Source organism: Schistocerca piceifrons, chromosome 3, assembly GCF_021461385.2.
Source record: "Schistocerca piceifrons isolate TAMUIC-IGC-003096 chromosome 3, iqSchPice1.1, whole genome shotgun sequence".
In the NCBI taxonomy this organism is placed as follows: Eukaryota; Metazoa; Arthropoda; class Insecta; order Orthoptera; family Acrididae; genus Schistocerca; species Schistocerca piceifrons.
The window spans coordinates 109,342,815-109,365,479 of NC_060140.1; the positions used below are offsets into that span (position 1 = coordinate 109,342,815).

General features: G+C 38.3%; 1 protein-coding gene across 1 annotated transcript in view; it reads left to right on the forward strand.

Annotated features, from left to right (window-relative positions):
- LOC124789901 (hemocytin-like) overlaps positions 1-22,665 on the forward strand; it is a 543,737-nt gene that overhangs the window by 499,326 nt on the left and 21,746 nt on the right. The window contains exons 70-75 of the mRNA XM_047257418.1: positions 1,004-1,210; positions 1,608-1,727; positions 10,414-10,569; positions 13,728-13,871; positions 15,760-15,882; positions 22,126-22,284. Of these exons, the coding sequence (XP_047113374.1) occupies positions 1,004-1,210; positions 1,608-1,727; positions 10,414-10,569; positions 13,728-13,871; positions 15,760-15,882; positions 22,126-22,284 (909 nt within the window). The remainder of the gene's footprint in view (positions 1-1,003; positions 1,211-1,607; positions 1,728-10,413; positions 10,570-13,727; positions 13,872-15,759; positions 15,883-22,125; positions 22,285-22,665) is intronic.

Sequence of the window (22,665 nt, forward strand, 5' to 3'; positions counted from 1 at the left end):
TATCCATTTTGTATATTTTGTCATTCCAGTCCACCCTGTCGTATCTGTAGGGCACTGTACACAGAATCACTTTAGTGTTCATAGATTTTGTGAGTATCATGTTCACAGTGCATTGGTAATCCTTGATATCTGAAACTACATCATTTGTTCCAGGCAGGACAATAACACATTCAAATTTACTGAAATCCTTTACCTTTTCTTCAATGTTATTAACAACATATTTCAACTGTGTGTTTGGTTTGACAACAGACGTCACAAAATATGTTGGTGGAAGTGTCTGATTTAGTAAACTAGCGCAGTGTCATCCAGGACTACCAGATAGAAATAAAATCTTGTGTCTTGTACCTGCATGCTTTCCAGTACTTAAAACTTTCTTGTAGCTGTTGTTATTTATTTTACAGGAGTTACTAAACACATTACTTCTTGACGATGCAAGAGCACTTTGTTTACTTTTGGAGTTTTCGTAATTTATTGTAGATAACAGACGTTGTTGTGCACTAAATTTATGCTGCTTTCACACTTTTTTTGATTTCCGACACTCTGTTAACTGTTTATGCATATATCTTTTGTCAACTTATCTGAATAAGTCAAGTTTTCTGTCGTCATTTCCTGTTTGCAACATTTTTTTCTAATGTAAGTTTACTAATATCCACTTTCAGTTCACTGATCATAAGTTGTAATTTAGTAACACGGTCATTCAGTTTCGATATTTCATGTTTATATTGAACACACACTTTCTTTTTACCAGAAAAATTGACACTTTTCTTACCAAGATGCATGATAGACTTTTACACTAGCCGCCATGTTTTACTTTCATATATGTCTTGCATTCAACACTTTTGATAATCATCATCAGTATTAACAAGTTAACACAAGTAATTCCAATATTTGATGGATAAATTGATCATGTGCCTATCTCTGAAAAAGATGAAAGTTTTTTTTCTAAATTACTATTTGGTTTTACGGTTTCAGTGGATATTTCATGATGTGTTTCTGCTTTCAGCCAGGTGAACGATGGCAGGATGGCCCTTGCAAATATTGTGAGTGCATAGGAAGCACACCAGGCCCATATCACCCAGAGTGCAATATAAGTCCTTGTCTTGAACCTGTAACTGATCAAGATTATGTAATAGAAGAGAAGAAAAAGTATGGCGAATGCTGCCCTCTCTATGAAAAGATTGCATGCCAAGAGGGAGGACGTACCTACCAAGTGAGTAGCCTTTAAAAATACACTCCTCTCATCTTTTGTTTCATTGCCCAAGCTAATAGCACTAATGGTTTAAAAACCACTAGCAGGAGACATGTTGAGCTTCATAAAACAGCTAGCAACAGTTTTAAGAATGTTATGCAGACATAATTGTAGAATCATTGTTCATGGAGACTTTAATTTTGGTTTTCTGTCATGTAGTACTGATTGAGAACCCCTAGAATTATTAATATCCAGCTTTGGATTACCTGCCATGGTAAAGTGCATTTTTTGCTGCTCTGTAGTTATAAAGAGGATACTTCTGTAGATCAGTTGAAACCTCTGTGCTCTTTGCATCTCAAATAATATGTCATAGAATTGCTTTTTGTTAACACCTCACAATTTCTTTCTGTTTTCAAAGGTTGGAGAACAGTGGCCTTCACCTGATGGAAATCCTTGTGTTATCTTATCATGTGAGGAAACAGAGGATGGTATAGCAAAGAAGACACATGTTGAGAAATGTCAAACACAATGCCAGGAGGTCAGTACATTTGGATGAAGGGACACAGATACAATGTTCTTCTATCAGAATTGAGAACTGCAAGTTAAATGTAACCAAAATATAGTTGATCAAGTGAATCTAAAATGCTTACATCATTATTTAAAAAGTACCAAGTGGTTGTCCATAGGCATAGTTGAACATCACACTGAGTGTTCAGTTTGGCACAGTAGTTACAACAATTATAATAAACATAAACATCACTCATGGATTTGGCCTTAGGACTGTACCAATTGCCCAGCTGTTGCATAGGTAGTATTAGGAGTGATGTGTGATTGCGAGTATGTGATCAGCATGTCACCAATCCCTCCAGCTATTGTTGCCAGTAGATAGAATACCGGTGGAACCACTGCTTCTTAATTCAAGTGGCTCCTGATTTGGTCTCACACAGCTGAGTGGACCCCATTCCAGACCTCTCTATCTCATAAAAAGTCTTCGGAGGTACTAGAAACTGAACCCAGGTCCCTCCCAACTGAGGGCAGTGACGTTAACCATTTAGTTACAAAGGCTTTAATAATGTGTAGGGTCTCCATGAGCACACAGAAGTGCCGCAACAAAACATGGTATGGACTTGACAAATGTCTGAAGTAGTGCTGGAGGAAATTGACACCATGAATCCTGCAGGGCTGTCCCTAAATCCGTAAGAGTATGAGGGGGTGGAGATCTCTTCTGAGCAGCACTTTGCAAGGCATCCCCAATATGCCCAATAATGTTCATGTCTGGGCAGTTTGGTGGCCAGCGGAAGTGTTTAAACTCAGAAGAGTGTTCCTGGAGCCACTGTGTATCAATTCTGGACGTGTGGCATGTTGCATTGGCCTGCTGGAATTGCCCAAGTTTGTCAGAATGCACAATGGACATGATCAGACAGGATGCTTATATATGTGTGACCTGACAGAGTCGTATCTAGACATATTAGGCGTCCCATATGACTACAACTTCACATGCCCCACACCATTACAGAGCCTCCACCAGCTTGAACAGTCCTCTGCTGCCATGCAGGGTCCATGGATTCATGAGGTTGTCTCCATACCCGTACACGTCCATCTGCTCAATACAATTTTAAACGAGACTCATCCGACCAGGTAACATGTTTCCAGTCATCAACAGTCCAATGTCAGTATTCACAGGCCCAAGCGAGGTGTAAAGCTTTGTGTCATGCAGTCATGAAGGGTATACAAGTGGGATTTTCTGCTCTGAAAGCCCACATCGAAGATGTTTCGTTGAACAGTTTGTACTAACACTTGTTAAAGGCCCAGCATTGAAATTTGCAGCAGTTCGTGGAAGGCTTGCACTTCTGTCACATTGAACAATTCTCTTGACTCTTCATTGGTTCTGTTCTTGCAGGATCTTTTCCTGGCCACAGCAATGTATGAGATTTGAAGATTCCTGTTATCACAGTACACTCGTGAAATGGTTGTACTGGAAAATCCCCACTTCATTGCTACCTCTGGGATGCTGACTCCTATCGCTCATATGCCGACTATAACACCTTGTTCAAACTCCGCTAAATCTTGATAACCTGCCATTGTAGCAGCAGTAACAGATCTAACAACTGCGCCAGACACTTGTCCTATATAGGCATTGCCAACTACAATGTTGTATTCTGCCTGTTTACATATCTCTGTATTTGAATATGCATGCCTACGATAGTTCCATTGGCACTTCAGTGTAGTTTTCTGCTTTATGCTATGTATAAAGCTTCACACTGAGGCACTACTTATATTTAAAAAACATCTAAATGTGAGAGCAAAGAAAAAATTTCTTGTCCTGGGGTTCCTTTTCCACAGCATGTTCTTTTTTTCATAGTGTCTTTAAGTAATCTTTGTACAGTCTAACTTTTCATTTACATTTATTTTATTTTAATTTACTTTTAACCAGATGTGGTTAATAGTTTCTGTATTGCAGAAGGCTGTGAATGTGTTACCAGTGTGGTCAAATTCTTGAGTGCTGGAGACTTCTACCGATGTTTTTGTCCCTTTCACTTACGTCTCAAAAAAATTGTCATTCTAAGTGTCATTCTAAGTGGTGACACTTTCACTTATTCTAGTGCACCCTGTTGAAACATTTATGGACTTAGCATGCCTAGAAATCCCAATGCCAGCAATAAAAAGAAATATATGCCATACTATCAAAACATCAATATGAAACATTTATTTGACAGATCAGAGTATGATAGAGAAATTCAAGAGTGAAGGTTTAGCCACAGTGTTAATCCCCCTTCACTGTAAGCAGTGAGGTGTGAAAATTGTGTGGCTTGGTGCAGCTCTATTAAGCTCAGATAGCTGAGCCTTCTAGAAGCCAATAAGAGCTGTACTTCATAGAAGTCACAGTGCAAAATCTCTGCTAGATGGAACTGACTGCAGGGTACAGCCTTAACACTAACTACTGCCTGTTTGAAAAATATCTCTCAGTATTAACAGTTATATAAGAGTTGACTGTAATTAACTAAATCTTATAAGACTTTATATGCTCAAGTATGTGGAATAGCGATCTTCATTTTCAATGCAAAATTTAAACAACTGGCAAAATCAGTACACAAAAAAAGACAAATATGCTCCTGTTTAAAACACACTGACTATTATAGTGGGGCACCAGCTGCCTCGTTCTACCTTCCTCAGCACCTTTAAAAATTTTGGCATGCAAACATACTCCAGCTCTTTTTAACATATAATTCACTTCTCACTCCCACAAGCTCCCCTAACTCTACTTGCTCATACCCACTAATCCATTGTGTAAATCTCACATGCATCCATTCCCACTTGCCCATTCTCATTCACTCATTCAGCCTACCTCGTTGTCACTATCTCTCTCACTGTCACCATCTCCTTCTCAGATCTGCAGTCTCTGCTGTTCTATCCTACTACTACTGTCTCTTCTTGCAGTCATTCTTCCTTTTGCTCTGTCTTACTGCTGCTATCTCATTCATTCCTTCCCACTGCCTGTCTCTGTTTACTTCGCTAGCTCTCTCTTCCACACTGTCATTATCATAGACTCTGTCTCTCATTATCACTGGTCTCATTCACTTCCACTTACTCCTTCTCTTTATTCCTCTCCCACTGCACTGCCTCCTTCACTCTTTTCCTAGCACTGTTCTTTCAGTGCCAACTATGTTCCACTGCCACTGTGTCCCTCTCTCTCACACACTGCCATTGTCTCCTTTGCTCCTTCTATACAATTACCACTATCTACTATCTTCCAATATTTATTACTTTTCCATCTCTTTCCCTCTGACACTGTCTTCTTTTCTCTAGGCATAAAAAAGTGTGAATATGTTCACATGCCAAAATTTTTGGGAAAATTTTTGAAGGAGCTGATGAAGGTAGAATAAGCCAGCTGGAACCCCCTCTTCACTCAAGAAACTTTTAACCAGGAGTATAGTCATCTTTTTTGTGCTCTGTCAGGAGCATTTTTCCACTGGTTCCCTTCTTTCCCTTTCTATGGCAGGGCACGTCACTTACATGAAAAGAACTTTATGAGTCAGTAAAATTTTGATAGGTTGCTGGAGTGATATTGAAATAATGCAAATCTAATTTTACACCTCAGGTTATTCGAGATCGGGATCTTAGAAATGTATCACAAAAATTTCTGCCACATTCTGTGCATAGCCGTCTTGGAATTCATTTCTCAGTTTTGGTATCCAAAAACCATGCTTTTGGAGTGTTTCTTGATAACAGATAAAGAACTACTTGATAAATACCTAGAGAATATATTGTTAAAATTTGAGCAATTTGCTGTAGTTAGTTATTTAGGTATGTGATGCTGACAGTGAAAAAATGGTGAAAGATTCTATTTTCGGGTTTTCTCAGTAACTGTTCATGAAATAAATGAAGCCTCCATAAGCCACTTAAGGCACACCATAGACCACATCTCATGCAAAAAGAACCAACAGATTTAATCCACTTACCTAAGCTTGAGCAAGTGTATGTTGTTGTGGTCTTCAGTCCTGAGACTGGTTTGATGCAGCTCTCCATGCTACTCTATCCTGTGCAAGCTTCTTCATCTCCCAGTACCTACTGCAACCTACATCCTTCTGAATCTGCTTAGTGTATTCATCTCTTGGTCTCCCTCTACGATTTTTACCCTCCACGGTGCCCTCCAATGCTAAATTTGTGATCCCTTGATGCCTCAAAACATGTCCTACCAACCGATCCCTTCTTCTAGTCAAGTTGTGCCACAAACTTCTCTTCTCCCCAATCCTATTCAATACCTCCTCATTAGTTACGTGATCTACCCACCTTATCTTCAGCATTCTTCTGTAGCACCACATTTTGATAGCTTCTATTCTCTTCTTGTCCAAACTAGTTATCGTCCATGTTTCACTTCCATACGTGGCTACACTCCATACAAATACTTTCAGAAACGACTTCCTGACACTTAAATCTTTACTCGATGTTAACAAATTTCTCTTCTTCGGAAACGCTTTCCTTGCCATTGCCAGTCTACATTTTATATCCTCTCTACTTCGACCATAATCAGTTATTTTACTCCCTAAATAGCAAAGCTCCTTTACTACTTTAAGTGTCTCATTTCCGAATCTAATTCCCTCAGCATCACCTGACTTAATTTGACTACATTCCATTATCCTCGTTTTGCTTTTGTTGATGTTCATCTTATATCCTCCTTTCAAGACACTGTCCATTCCGTTCAACTGCTCTTCCAAGTCCTTTGCTGTCTCTGACAGAATTACCATGTCATCGGCGAACCTCAAAGTTTTTACTTCTTCTCCATGAATTTTAATACCTACTCCGAATTTTTCTTTTGTTTCCTTTACTGCTTGCTCAATATACAGATTGAATAACATCGGGGAGAGGCTACAACCCTGTCTCACTCCTTTCCCAACCACTGCTTCCCTTTCATGCCCCTCAACTCTTATAACTGCCATCTGGCTTCTGTACAAATTGTAAATAGCCTTTTGCTCCCTGTATTTTACCCCTGCCATCTTCAGAATTTGAAAGAGAGTATTCCAGTTAACATTGTCAAAAGCTTTCTCTAAGTCTACAAATGCTATAAACATAGGTTTGCCTTTTCTTAATATTTCTTCTAAGATAAGTCGTAAGGTCAGTATTGCCTCACGTGTTCCAACATTTCTACGGAATCCAAACTGATCTTCCCCGAGGTCGGCTTCTACCAGTTTTTCCATTCGTCTGTAAAGAATTCGCGTTAGTATTTTGCAGCTGTGACTTATTAAACTAATAGTTCGGTAATTTTCACATCTGTCAACACCTGCTTTCTTTGGGATTGGAATTATTATATTTTTCTTGAAGTGTGAGGGTATTTCGCCTGTCTTATACATCGTGCTCACCAGATGGTAGAGTTTTGTCATGACTGGCTCTCCCGAGGCCATCAGTAGTTCTAATGGAATGTTGTCTACTCCCGGGGCCTTGTTTCGACTCAGGTCTTTCAGTGCTCTGTCAAACTCTTCACGCAGTATCTTATCTCCCATTTCATCTTCATCTACATCCTCTTCCATTTCCATAATATTGTCCTCAAGTACATGGCCTTTGTATAAACCCTCTATATACTCCTTCCACCTTTCTGCCTTCCCTTCTTTGCTTAGAACTGGGTTGCCATCTGAGCTCTTGATATTCATACAAGTGGTTCTCTTCTCTCCAAAGGTCTCTTTAATTTTCCTGTAGGCAGTATCTATCTTACCCCCAGTGAGACAAGCCTCTACATCATTACATTTGTCCTCTAGCCATCCCTGCTTAGCCATTTTGCACTTCCTGTCGATGTCATTTTTGAGACGTTTGTATTCCTTTTTGCCTGCTTCATTTACTGCATTTTTATATTTTCTCCTTTCATCAATTAAATTCAATATTTCTTCTGTTACCAAAGGATTTCTATTAGCCCTCGTCTTTTTACCTACTTGATCCTCTGCTGCCTTCACTACTTCATCCCTCAGAGCTACCCATTCTTCTTCTACTGTATTTCTTTCCCCCATTCCTGTCAATTGTTCCCTTATGCTCTCCCTGAAACTCTGTACAACCTCTGGTTCTTTCAGTTTATCCAGGTCCCATCTCCTTAAATTCCCACCTTTTTGCAGTTTCTTCAGTTTCAATCTGCAGTTCGTAACCAATAGATTGTGGTCAGAATCCACATCTGCCCCAGGAAATGTCTTACAATTTAAAACCTGGTTCCTAAATCTCTGTCTTACCATTATATAATCTATCTGATACCTTTTAGTATCTCCAGGATTCTTCCAGGTATACAACCTTCTTTTATGATTCTTGAACCAAGTGTTAGCTATGATTAAGTTATGCTCTGTGCAAAATTCTACAAGGCGGCTTCCTCTTTCATTCCTTCCCCCCAATTCATATTCACCTACTATGTTTCCTTCTCTCCCTTTTCCTACTGACGAATTCCAGTCACCTATAACTATTAAATTTTTGTCTCCCTTCACTACCTGAATAATTTCTTTTATCTCGTCATACATTTCATCTATTTCTTCATCATCTGCAGAGCTAGTTGGCATATAAACTTGTACTACTGTAGTAGGCATGGGCTTTGTGTCTATCTTGGCCACAATAATGTGTTCACTATGCTGTTTGTAGTAGCTAACCCGCACTCCTATTTTTTATTCATTATTAAACCTACTCCTGCATTACCCCTATTTGATTTTGTATTTATAACCCTGTAATCACCTGACCAAAAGTCTTGTTCCTCCTGCCACCGAACTTCACTAATTCCCACTATATCTAACTTTAACCTATCCATTTCCCTTTTTAAATTTTCTAACCTAACTGCCCGATTAAGGGATCTGACATTCCACGCTCCGATCCGTAGAACGCCAGTTTTCTTTCTCCTGATAACGACGTCCTCCTGAGTAGTCCCCGCCTGGAGACCCAAATGGGGGACTATTTTACCTCCGGAATATTTTACCCAAGAGGACGCCATCATCATTTAATCATACAGTATAAAGCTGCATGTCCTCGGGAAAAATTACGGCTGTAGTTTCCCCTTGCTTTCAGCCGTTCGCAGTACCAGCACAGCAAGGCCGTTTTGGTTAATGTTGCAAGGCCAGATCAGTCAATCATCCAGACTGTAGCCCCTGCAACTACTGAAAAGGCTGCTGCCCCTCTTCAGGAACCACATGTTTGTCTGGCCTCTCAACAGATACCCCTCCATTGTGGTTGCACCTACGGTACGGCCATCTGTATCGCTGAGGCACGCAAGCCTCCCCACCAACGGCAAGGTCCATGGTTCATTGGGGGGGGGGGGGGGGGGGGGGGGGGCAAGTGTATAATATTAGAAAATTGACCCTGTACTGTAAGACAGTTGCAATAATATGATCCTTCTGTTGGATATACAGATGGTCCCTAGCCCAACACTTAAACCTACATTTCTATCACCAATGGAACATGAGGAATGAGCCCCAGAAAAATTTTTATGCGTAGCACTTTGGAACAGATTGGTAGTGTGTGCTGTCATACCAATTTGTCTAGATTCCAAATTTACATAACGACGTGACTGGTTTCAGTTGTGCTAGCAATGTTCTAAAACACAGTCGAAACTGGTCATATCATTACATAAATTAGCAGTCCAAACAAATAAAAAAATTATATTGTTATTTAAATCCATGTGGAAAACACTCAAAATGCTTCCTGATAATTTAAATTCTGTGATAGATGATTGAAAAATAGCTCTTTTGGGGCGGCTGCACCTAAAAGCTGTCAACTATGAGCTGCTGCTGCTTTTAGATCTATTCAAACAAGTGACTGGAAAAGTTTCAAATATTGTTAGAAAAATTTGAGTCATTTTTATGCCAACTTAAAAGCCAAAAAAGCAAATAATAGTTTGTGAAGATTTTAATATTAATTTTCTATAAAATTCAAATAAAAGAAACCATTTGGAAATGTTGCTTAACTTAGAACCTGGGTTCTATTGTAATTTTTCCACCAGAATACACAGGAAAGTAGTATTATAAGAGAGAACATGTTTGTAGAGGCACACTTTTTCATTGATGATGTAAATGTTTATCCAGTAGTGTCTAGCCTTTCTAGCCATGTGTGTCTATCTCTTCAGCAATGGTGGTAATTTTATGACATCTCAGACACAAAGACAAGGCTGAGGTGAACCTTGTACACTAGTGCTCCAAAAACCTGGTCAATACTTTTGTGCCATTAGGTATTCTGTAGGGATGCACTGTCACTGGTGTAATAGAATCCACTACCCAGTCCCTAGCATTTCACTGTTGTTTATTGGTGATTTTGATGATATTCAGTTGTATGCAATCCATGTTAACTGCCAAACCAGTCATCCTACTAGATATTCAGCTTTTTAAAGGGTACAACATCATATTACAAGTATTCTCAGACATTTTAACTTCCAAGTTGGAAAAGAACTTGATGCAAATTTGTTTGGTGATATTATTGGTATTGTTTATGTATCAGTAATACAACATTAGAGCTATTTAGAAGTATGTCAGCACTGATCAAATACTCTCAAGAAAACTAATATACAGTTGCCAGACAAAGAAGTAGGTTCACCAGTATTGCATAGTGGCTTCCCAAGATGTCAGAATAGTTTACCGTATTTCATATAATAGAAATCTCTGTCCCCCATGATCCATAATCCTTTTTCCTCCCAAACACATGAGCCTGATTACCATGATGGCAGTGTGCAGCTCAGTCATCATTATTGTCTATAATTACTATCGTTATCTTTCCAGGGCTGGGAGTATCGACCACCTGTTTCACCAGCTCGTTGCTGTGGAGAATGCAAGCAGAGTGGCTGTCTGTTCAATGGGCAGCTGTTTCCAGAGGCTGCCACCTGGGAATCTGCTGATCACTGCACAAAGTACTATTGTCTCCAACTCAATGGAACGGTATGTAGCTGGTCTTGATCCTGTGAGAAACTACGAATATGTGGCTAACTGTCTTTAGTTTTAAAACCAAAATATGGATTGGTTAGTTGTCATAATCTGGACTCCGCTATGTCACTATGCATGTTAGTGATTTTTATCCGTATAAAAAAAGAGTGAGCAAGAAGTGAAAATGAATACAGTGATAGGACATTCTGGTAGAATATAAACAAGGGGTATCAAAAAAGGCAAAACATATCCGTATAAAATATGCTAAAATGTGTATTGAACAAAGGAACCTAGGTAACACTGGTCAACAGGGAATTTTTTTGCAGAAACCAAAGTAGATGATTTTCATAGATCCAATGAACATGGATATCATGATTAAAATTGTCTCCTAGCTCTGGGTTACATGTTAGCTGGGACTTTGCATTTCACATATATTGCTACTGTAATCAATAGGACATATACATTAGTTGCACTTACCTAGTGTAATTGTGCCGTTTCTGTGCCTTGCAATTGTGGATGGTGTCTTGAGGATTTTTCTCTAGCGTCCAGCAGAAATCAGCCTACGTAGCAATAACCCACCATCCTGTGTATTGCTGTTCCATGAGAAAGTGTCCTGATGGCACCATTTGCCGTGCTTATTACTGAAAGTACCAAAGTCCTCTGGGAAAACATCGAAGTGGGAGTAAAGCAAATGCTTGTTACTGTTCATGTTGCAGCCAGTGACTTTATAAGCATGAATGAGTTCATCCACAAGGTCCATGTAACTTTCAACTCTCCTGTTTCCCAAGAACAACTTTGTCATGTCACAATAATAATGCCACTGATGCAGCAGATCAGGGGTTAGAATGGACTCAAAGTGTGTGTTCTCCATAAGCTGGCATATCTGTGGACCAATGAATACCACTTTTTGAGCTTCACTGTGTTCACTTGTAGAAACTTCTTACACAGGTACTGAAATGCTGCTTCGTTCTAGTGTACAGTATCAACAAAAGTTGTCATGAATCCTAGCTTAATGGGCAATTGTGAGAGAACAAATTTGTTCAGATTCACTAGAGGTTCTTCAGCAACATTTTTTGACCCAGGCACCCGAGCTGTTTGTAGAGGTCATTCCCTCTGAATGTAGTGTTTTTTTCTTGTGTGACTGTTCCACTCACATAGGTAGCAGCAATACTCAGTGTAACCCCCTTGCAAATGTAAAAGCATTGCAGTGACTGAAATCTCCACATACCAGCTATTCATGCTTATTGTAATTAACACACTTCAATGATTTCAACATGGTATAATTTTCTTTAGCTAAAGCAGCATATGCAACAGAGATGGATGGTCTTTCATTACTTTTGTGCAACAGAACTGCCTTCAGGCGTGTTTTTGAGCCATGTATAAAGAAGATCCACTTGTCTGGCTTGTATGTAAAGTGCAGGTCTTCCAAGAAACCTTCAATGTCACTGTAGAACGTAATGTTGCCTTCAGTACTGAAATGAGACACGTGTTTTTCTGATGCTCCTGAAACACAGGCACACATTCCGTCTCAGAGTGGAGATTCCACAGCTGCAGTCAGGTGGCCAAGAGTTTGGCTTTACACTTTGGAAAATCTAAATCCCTAATCCCTAATTGGATCACTGATTTCACATTGTGTAGTTTTGTGAGGTTCTCAAGAAAATGATGGCGGTGTAAATATAGGGCCAGTGTCACTGGTGGATGATTGCACTTATTTGTCTGTATTCATCATCATGATTGTCACTGCTTGATGGTGATACATTTGGAGGAACAGGAACTGGCAACCCTTCACCATGAGTGACATGGTGACATCAAGGAAAGAATATATATATATATATATATATATCACACACACAGAAAAAGAGAAGGGGGGGAGTCATTGCAGTCTCAGTTGGTGGAGAGAACAGGTGAGAGGTGATGGTGAAGAATGGGAATGTCCACCAGGAGAAAAGAATAGGAACATGCAAACTGCAACAGCTTCACAGATGCAGTCAATAGTACTGGCAGCAAGATGAAGAGTGAGAGTTGGTGTGTGGAGATAGTAGAGGACAGCCACGTAGAAAATGATGTAGAGGGAAGCATTTCGTGGTAAACAGCATGCTTTGCTACTATGTGAGCAGGTTGCCTGAGGCCATGACCATTCATACTGAAGGACAGTTGACTCTTTATAAATGATTATGATGATAAAAATATTCATTGTCCCAGCCATGTTCACAATAATTCAAATGAGTAATGATAATCAAAAAAATTAATATTTACAAACTTTCATATATTATTGATTTTATTTTGGTTGGTGCTTTTCTTTTTGCTTTGATTATGAACAGTAGAGGGTATCAGGCCAGTAATAAGCAATTTATTTTTAAGTCTGTCAGCCTAGAGGATACCCAAAAAAGAGAGAGAAAACTGGAAATCAATTAATTTTTGGGCCTTATGTAATTCTTCTTTTTTTTTTTTTTTTTTTGTGGGTATATTACTGGAAACATGTTGAATGAACTTCCCGTTTACCACAAGCAGTCATTTTACCATTTGGCTATCTAAACACAACTGACGCCCAGACTCAAATTTCCATATGTCATCAACCATGTGTCTACAACCTTTACTGATACATCTATTATATGTAATTCCATGGAGGGGAGACATATTACTTGAAAGTCACTTGCCCAGTGTCAGCGGATAAATACAACATTGCAGTGCCAATCTTATACTGAATTATGATGCAATATTCGTTTGGATATACATGCATGCATATTATTCTGAATTACGATGCAATGTTCCTTCAGACACGCAAACATGCATGTTATTCTGAATTATGACAAATGGAAGTTTGGTTCTGGCTGCAAGTTATGCCCGGATAGCCAAAAGGTAAGACTCATGATAAGTGTCAAATCTGAGTTTGATTCCCAGTCCAGCACAAATTTTCATTGTTATCATTCCATCGTACAGCTGATACTTGTCCGTATTCACAACTGCAAATATGCTATTTCATAACAGCTGTACTCACCACTGTGCCTAATGCTCGCACTGCAATATCATATGCTTCATTCCTCTGTTGTATGAAATTCATGAAACGTAATATCCCTGGCACCAATAATATTTAGGCAGTATTACAATAGCAAATTGTCCAGCAAATATAATAGTCCACTAATAGTCCACTAATACCTGTTTCTCTTCCACAGTTCCAAATAGACGCAGTGCTGACTGCCTGTCCAGAAGAAAACACAACTGACACAAACATTGCTTATGAGGTGCAGAATGTTGAAGGACAATGTTGCAAACAGCGAATCCCTATTGGCTGTCAAGAAGGGGGTGAAGTATACAGTGTGAGTGTGCTTGAAATAACCATCGGACTTGTAAAAAATTGAAAATGTTTAATAAATAGGCAAAATATTTTCTTGTGAGTTTGTAACTCTGTAATTGCTGTGAATACATCTGATGGAGTTAAGAAGGGATTTAAAAACATCTGTTTGTTCTCAGATTGAAAAGCAAGTAAACTGATATTTCCCTCAGTTCATTAACATTCTAGCAATTGCAAAGCATTTGCCTGTCTGGCTCGTGCTTTAGTATTGTTTCTTAGACTTCGTCTTGTACTACTTCCTTTGTGCCACATTGTATGCAGGGTCGGCAGGGTTAAGTAGGGATATTGCATGGTTAATTTTTAGGGATGGCCGGATGCCCTTCCTCCTGCCACCCCATATCCCCCGGGACAGAATTAGTGTGCTCCAGCTGTCTGCGTCTAGTGTAAACCATGAAATAGTGCAAATGTGCTTCAAAAGTTGCGAGTCATGTAAATGAGGCGGGACATGGGGACAAGCCCAGTATTCACATAGAGGGATGTGGAAAATCGCCTAAAAACCACATCCAGGCTGGCCGGCACACCGGCCCTCGTCATTAAACAGTCGGGCGGATTCGATACGGGGCCGGCGCACCTACCCAAGTCCGGGAAGCAGCACATTAGCAAACTTGGTTGGTGGTATTGTTTCTTACACAATGTGATTTAAATCTTTATGTACAATACGAAGGCCAGGATGGAAAAAATAAACAAAAATGAGGAAGGGCTGTGGTGAGTGTGTTTTTGAGTTTTCTTGGTTGGGTGTGGTACAGTCTTTTTTGTTCTTGAACTAGAAAAAGAGCAGTAGCTAGAAAGCACCTCACAGCAATTAATTGCAAGTGAATGGCTACTTTCCTTATTTTTCTTTATTCATTCCTTTGTGTCAAATATGGACATAGAGGAACCAAATATTTGTGGATTCTCTGTGGGATAATGATAATTTCTGCTCTCAGGCACAATTTTTTCTGAATTAAGGGGTCTTTCAACATTTTTCATATGGTATGCTGCAACATGTATCATAGCAGAGGATAAATTCTGCCAGTAGTGTATCCCATAACACTGGTTAATGTTAAAATAGTGTTATGAAACGATTCTTATAGTGAGTTATGATGGAACACACAGTAATATACAGTTATGTTTCTCCACAACTGAACATAATAAGTGTATGAAATGTGCTGGTAACATACATATCAAACATTTCAGCAACTCTCTTCCTCTTTTGATTTCATCTGAGGAGATAGATGGCGCATGTTAGTCTGATGGATCACTGCAGTGGTCACTGCAGCTAAATTTTTTCTTAGATTAGTCTATTTAATTTGACATAAAATGTTCTTCCTTTGATTCATCTGTTAATTCACTGTAACTAGTTGAAAGTAATGAACTGTATTTCTGGAAAAATAGAGATATCATTCGCAGCATATGCTTGTAATTATGGCACTTTTGACATGTTACAGGCATAATTTCAAACTCTCTTTGCTCAAACATTATTACTTTTAATGTGCTTCAGTGAGACAGTAATCAAAATTCACACTTTATTATTCATAGCAGGCACTGCAATTTTTCAATATTTTGTCCTTCCATTCATATCTGTCTCTCTTTGTTCCATATTTATCAAAGAAATCTTTGCATACATTTCAGCTAGTAAGCATTTCTGTACAGTTAAGTAAAGCAACAGTAGATCATCAAGTCACTCGATTCAAATTTGACTAAAAAATAAACACGTTCTACACACTGAAACTTGTTATCGTGCAGAGTCCACTTAATCAACTCAGTACAATATTCCATTTTTATTATTAGAAAGTAAGATAATGTTTTATGATTGTACTATAAGAATGTGAACATTTTCAGTATTTTATATTTTCCCCCATATCTTCTTTCAGTTTAACACAACCTACCCTTCTCCTTCTGGCAACAAGTGTGAAAGTGTCACTTGCTTTTTCAATGAAGTGACTGGCCAAGTCTACCGGAAAGTCAATTTGCAGGAATGTATGAACTGCTCTGAGGTATGTATAATTTACTCTTATTCACTATCTAAAGTCACTTATATGGCCTGAAGTGCATAAACAAAGATAAAAAAAACAATGCAAGTAATAAATGTAATAAAAGAAAAAAAGGTAAAAGGGAAAATTCGAATAATGTGGACATACACACTCATATTAAGTGAGTCAAAAACATACGCCTACTACTTTTACTTTATTGAAATATGTCATTTGAAATTGTTGCTGTCCTTTAAGCCTACATGTAAAACACTACTGGTGATTTGCTTTGTCCTAGATGGCCCTATTGTAATGTTTTACAAAATGACTCAGTGATGCAAAATAAAATCATTCTGTGAGAGAATTGCTCACTGCAGAAAATTAAACATCCAGTTGCATCAACAAAATTTTACCTTTTTTATTGGGAACAGGCAGAGCACTTTAACAGAAATACACAAGAAGATTCACAACTTGGGACTGTCCCAAGTGGCTACCTATACAGGACAAGGAGTTCCTACAATGCCCAGAACAGATTACTTATACTTCTCATTGTCCACTGGTTGTTGCAGGCCTGCCATATTCAGAAGTTGGTGGACAGTAAATATGCGGAGTTTTGACTCAAGACAATAAAGACTTCAGAATAATAACTACCAAACTTGTGATGCCTTATTGTTGAGAATTTCAGAGGGAGCATTTGTCAAAGTTTGACTGAACCACAGGAAATGAATACTAGATAATTAAGGGTGTGCTTCCAGACATTCAGCCAAATTGTTGTTTACATTATGCATAATAGTTCAGTGGCTGACTAAGTCATCTTCTTCAGGTGCAGTGAGTTCTGCTATTATGTGTACTCACTTACTTCCTGAACTACAACCAGGCCTCCAAAAAATGAATGGATTGGTTGTCAAAATATTTTGAATGAAATGGAAACAATAACTCAGCTGAACATCAGGGAGCACATCATTAATCAATCATACTGAGAAAATCTGAGCGGTCACACTACAATAGCAGATGAACTGGTATCTCTGAGAGATGAAATAGTGAAGGCAGCAGATGACAAAACGGGTAAAAAAACAAGGCCTAGTAGGAATCCTTATGGCTATAACAGGAGATATTGAACTTAATTGATGAAAAGAAGGAATATAAAAATGAGGCAGGCAAAAGGGAATACAGTCATTTAAAAACAGCATTGTACATCCAAGATAACACAACACCAACACCTATTACAATAACTCCACAGACGGTGAAGAGATTGAAAAAATGAATAAAGAAGAGGTTAAAAACGAATGAAGAGATAAAAGAAGTTACTCAGATCCTTAAGGGAGATGCAAAATTTATAGTGATAGAAAACTGGAATTCAGTAGTAGGATAAGGAAGAGAGGGGAACATTCTAGGAGAATATGAACTGGAGGAAAGGAATGAAAGAGGAAGCCACCTGGCAGAATTTTGCACAAAGCATAATCTAATCATTGCTAACACTTAGTTTAACAATCATGAAAGGAGGTTACATACGTTGAAGGGATCTGTAGGTGCAGGAAGGTTTTTAATTGACTTTATAATGGGAAGACAAGAGATTCTGGAACCAGATTTTAAACTGTAGGTCATTTCCAGAAGCAGTTGTGTTCATTAACTATAGATTAAAATTCAAGAAACTGCAAACAGATAGGAAATTAATGAGATGGTACCTGTATAAGTTGCCAGAACCAGAGTTTGTGAGAGATTCAGAGGGAGCCTGGAATATTGTACAATAGAAGACAAGCGGCAAGTTTCAGAGATAAAATAGTGAATGCGACAGAGTATCAAATAGGTAAAAATAAAAACCCTAGTAGAAATCTGTGGATAACACATCAGGTATTTAACTTTATTCACAAAAGGAGAAAATATAAAAATACATTAACTGAAGGGAACACAGATATCTAAAATTGAGATTGACATAAAATGCAAAATGGCTAGATCCCAAAGACAAGGCTCCAAAAGTAGATATAAGCAGGGGAATGGTAGATGTATGCCACAGGAAAATTAAAGAAGCCATTGGAGAAAACAGAAGCAGATGGGGAGCCAGTACTAATCAAAGAAGGGAAAGCTGAAAGGTGGAACATGTTTATAAAAAGACTATACAACAGAAATTAGCATGGATACAATATTATAGAAAGAGAACAGGAAGTTAATGAGGATGATACTGTCAGAACAATTTGACAGGGCACTGAAAGACCTATGTGGAAACAAGGTTCTTGGAACAGACAAAATTTCCTCACAATTATTGAAATCCCTGGGGAAGCCAGCTATGAAAAAACTATTCCACCTGATGTACAAGATATATGAGATTGGCAAATTATCCTCTGACTTCAAGAAGAATCTAATAATACTGGTTCCAAAGAAGGTAGGTGGCGACAGTTGCGAGTACTCTCAAACGATCAGTTTAGTAAATTAACAAAAATAATCAGGTTCCAAAAATGTAATGTAACTGGATGGATAAAAAATCTACTCACCAAGTGGTGGCAGGAGAACATATGTTTAGAGGTACTGAAATTTGCAGTCTTTTGGAGCCTGTGGTTCCTTCTTCATGTTTTGCAGATGACAGGTTAGGGTCATGTTGTAGGAAGTTGAGGAAGTGTTGTGAAGCAATACTGGATGTTAGGGATTCTTGGAAGGCTTGTAGGGGATGATTTTGTGATAGTGGTGGTGGATCAAGTTTGGATCATGGTCAGAACTGTTCTGTTGCTGTTGGAAAGGTTTTTGGATTGAGTTGCAAAGCAATATTTCCAGTTAACATTGATTGGATGCAGGATTAGGGCTGAAAGTGAGACTGTTGAATAATTCAGATAACTCAGGAGGGGAGACTGCCTTAGATGAGAGGTTGAGAACACTGTACTGTTGTGACTGGTTCTTATGATCATGAATTATCACTGCTCTGGGAGGCAATGGTGAAGGTTGGGGGATGTTATGAGTGTGGGCTAATCTCAGTTTGTAGGAGAAGAGTGAAGAAGGAGCCACTGGTTCCGAAAGCTTGATGATTTCAATACATTTATATGTGTGTTCTTCTGCCACTGTTTGGTCAGTAGATTTTTTTATCCATCCAATTTACAGAAGGATGGGAAAACTGATTGCCACTGACCTATGGGGTGATCAGTTTGGGGTTTGTGAATTGCACGATCAAGCAAGGCAATACTGACCCTATTGAAGAAAGGCAAACCTATGTTTATAAATTTAAAGAAAAATTTTACAGTTTGACTGGAATATGCTGTCTGAAATTTTGAGGCTAGCAGGGGTAAAATAGAGGGAGTGGAAGATTATTTACAACGTATATATGAGAAACTGTATTGCAGTTACAAGAGATTAAAGACATGAGAGGGAAGCAGGTTAAGATGGGAGTGAGACAGGATTGTAGCATATTCCCAATGAACATTGAGCAAGCAGTAAAGGATATCAAGGAGGAATTTGGAAATTGAATTAAAAGTTCAGGGAGCAGAAATAAAGACTTTGTGTTTTGGTGATAATGTTTTAATTTTGTCAGAGAAAGTGAAGCACTTGGAAGAGCAAGTTGAAGTGTCCTGAATATAGATTGTAAAGTAAACATCATCCAAAGTTAAGCAAAGTTAATTGAATGTAGTTGCTGAGGAAATTAGGCTAGGAAATTAGATGATTTTTGCTATTTGGGCAGAAAAATAGATGATGCCAGCTGAAGTAGAGAGGATACGAGATTTATACTAGCTACAGCAAGAAAAAAACTAATGAAAAAAAAGTTATTTATTGACATCTAATATAAATTTCAATGTAAGATAGCCTTTTCTGAATGTATTTGTCTGGAGTATAGACTTGTACAGATAAGCACCTCAAATAGAAGCTTTTGAAATATGCTCCTACCGAAGAAAAGCATGCTATAGCAGGATGCTAAAGATTAGATGGGTGGACTGAATAACCAATGAGAGTTGCTGAATCACATTGGGGAATGCAGAGATTTATGACACAATGTGACTAAAAGAAGGGATCAGTTGATAGGACACATTCAAAGGCTTCAAGGAATAGCGTGCTCAGTTATGAATGGAAGTGTGGGGTACAAAATCTGCAGAGGAACACCTAGGAATAAATGCAGTAGCCAAATCCAAATGGACGTAGGTTGCTGTAGTTATTCGGAGATGAAGACGCCTGCTCAGGATAGACTACCAAGGAGAGCTGCATCAAACCAGTCTTTTCACTGAAGACCACATATTTTGTTTCATGCACAGGCAGTGATTGTTAGTTGGATGTGCCACTAATTTGAAAGAAAACTTTGTATTTCCCTTGACAAGAATGTAATACAGTGGGTCCACATTTCCACAAGAGTCTACCATTCATTGATTAGATGGAGTTGAAAAGGTCATTCAGTTTGTCAACCTGAGTGCCTGTTCCTTTTTAGCACTATTGATAGGACAGCATCAAAGGACCTAGTGGATGCCAAGAGTAAAAATCAGCTAGAAATAGTGACACCAGGTCAACAATATGGACCAGTTGTCAAAATATCATGCAGAAGAATGGAAACAATAACTCAGCTAAGAACCAAAAAGGACACCATTAATCTGTCAACCTGAGATGACCTGAGAGATCACATGCAGTGTACCAGATTGAGGTATGGTTTATTACTATTGTCAGCCATCTTTGTGTGACTAGTTACAGTTCACATTACAAACATTTCTTCTGAACATGCAAATGAACAAAATGTGGACTAAGCAGAAGCCATTTTTCAGTTGATAGAATGTGGACCTGTGAAACTCAAATAGAAGAAATTATAAACAGATTAGTGTCTAACATACAAAACATTAAATCAATGTATGTCCATTTCATCATAATTGGGAATAGAGAATGACACTTTATAATGGAATTTTGTTAATTAAATATATTATTGATTAATTTTACTCATTGTTTCATAAAGGAAAAAATAGCCACCAAAACACCTACATTGTCTTATGTCCTTGTATAAGTGCATTGAGAATTCCTCAGGAGGGCACAATGCCCTCGTGAGGAATTCTCAATGCACTGTTGTGAAGAGTGCTTTGAAATATATTGGATACCTGAAAATTTTATTTAAGCTGTTCTCCAAAATTTGTGATTTTGCAGCAATAAATTTCTTAGATAAGTTATTGTTATGCTCTTGAACTGGTTTGTGAAGTGTATGACACCCAAACATCTGTCTCTTCCAATAAAACTGTTACTTTCCAAAACATTTTGTGTTTGCTGATGCTACAGAGTAAATTGTGAGACATTTGAAATTTTCAGTTAAACTGTTTTTTACATATTTTTTGGTTTTGCAGCTATAAATAATTATTTGTTGCTTGTACTCTCTTGGTTTGTATTATGAAGCACATTACTTCCAAACAACTGTTTTCCACCAGTTTTATTTTCACTTATGTTATATAAAACATCGCTATTATTCCAGGAGTACTAGTCTTGCTAGTTTCGCAGGAGAGCTTCTGTGTAGTTTGGAAGGTATAAGATGAAGTGCTGGTGTAAGAAAAGCTGTGAGGATGGCTCTGAGTCACATGCTTGGATAGCTCAGTCAATAGAGCTTTTTCCCCTGAAAGGCAAAGGTCCTGAGCCCGAGTCTTGGTCCAGCACACAGTTTTAATCTGCCAGGAAGTTCTATGTCAGCACAGATACCACTACAGATTGAAAATTTCATTCTCGAGACATTCCCCAGGCTGTGGCTAAGAATGTCTCTGCAATATCCTTTCTTCCAGGACTGCTAGACTTGCAAGTATTGCAGGAGAGCTTCCATGAAATTTGGAATAAGATGTCACATTTTTTAATGCTCTAGATTATACCTGGATGGATTGGGGTCAATTATATTTCTGGCAATGCTTATTTAAAATGGCTCAAGCTACTTCTGATGCATGCCTGCTTAAACAGGACAACAGTTGCATCATTCCTCCATCTCAAACATAAAACTATTCATGTTCTAATTAGCTCCGTATTTGTGGGATGCTATAGCTCCAACACATCTCTTGTCACTCATAATACTGACTCATACAAACAATTGTCATATATTTTCGCCACAGTTATTCTCATCCTTTTTTGTTAAATTATTACTTTTTGTTGTGTATGTACATTATGAAGCTTCCATATGAGTAGGTTATATTTTATATGTACATCCTGAATATTTAGGACGATTTCTCATGAAAGCTTATTGCTTGTTTTATATAGGACTTTGTTCAGTGCTTTTACATTTATTCAAGTGCTATTTCCATGTCTCATTCAACTCTTAAAAATAAATATTGACATCTTATCTTGTGATAGGGGTGGCGATATGTGGAACCTGCTCCTGAGTCTGGACAATGCTGTGGTCACTGTGAACAACAGTACTGCATGAGTGAAGGAAATCAGTTCCCTGAGGGTCAGAAATGGACATCACCTGATGGCTGCACAACCTTCAGCTGTGTCAGGATAGGTGAACAGGTTAGCAGCTGTAATTCTGTACTGAAACTATACAGTGTACCCTAAGTTAATAAAATCACATATTATAGTACCTACTTTTGTCTTTAGCAAAAAAGAAAGAAAATGACTGTTTTACACTGCTGTAATAAGAGAAATAAGTTTCAGTCTGTCAAAGAGTAGTACATTTGCATGTGCACAGGGAAACCCATCCCTCAGCATGTGCAGGAAATGGAAAATAAATCTCAGGAATGGGTCGTCTCCCACATGAACTGATTATTAAGATAGCAATAAGTTATTGCAGAAGCATGGGATAAATTACATAGGTTAACCTGATAATTATATACAATTGCAAGACACAATTGCAAATAATGATACCTCACTCCACTCTCGCATGCTGCTTCC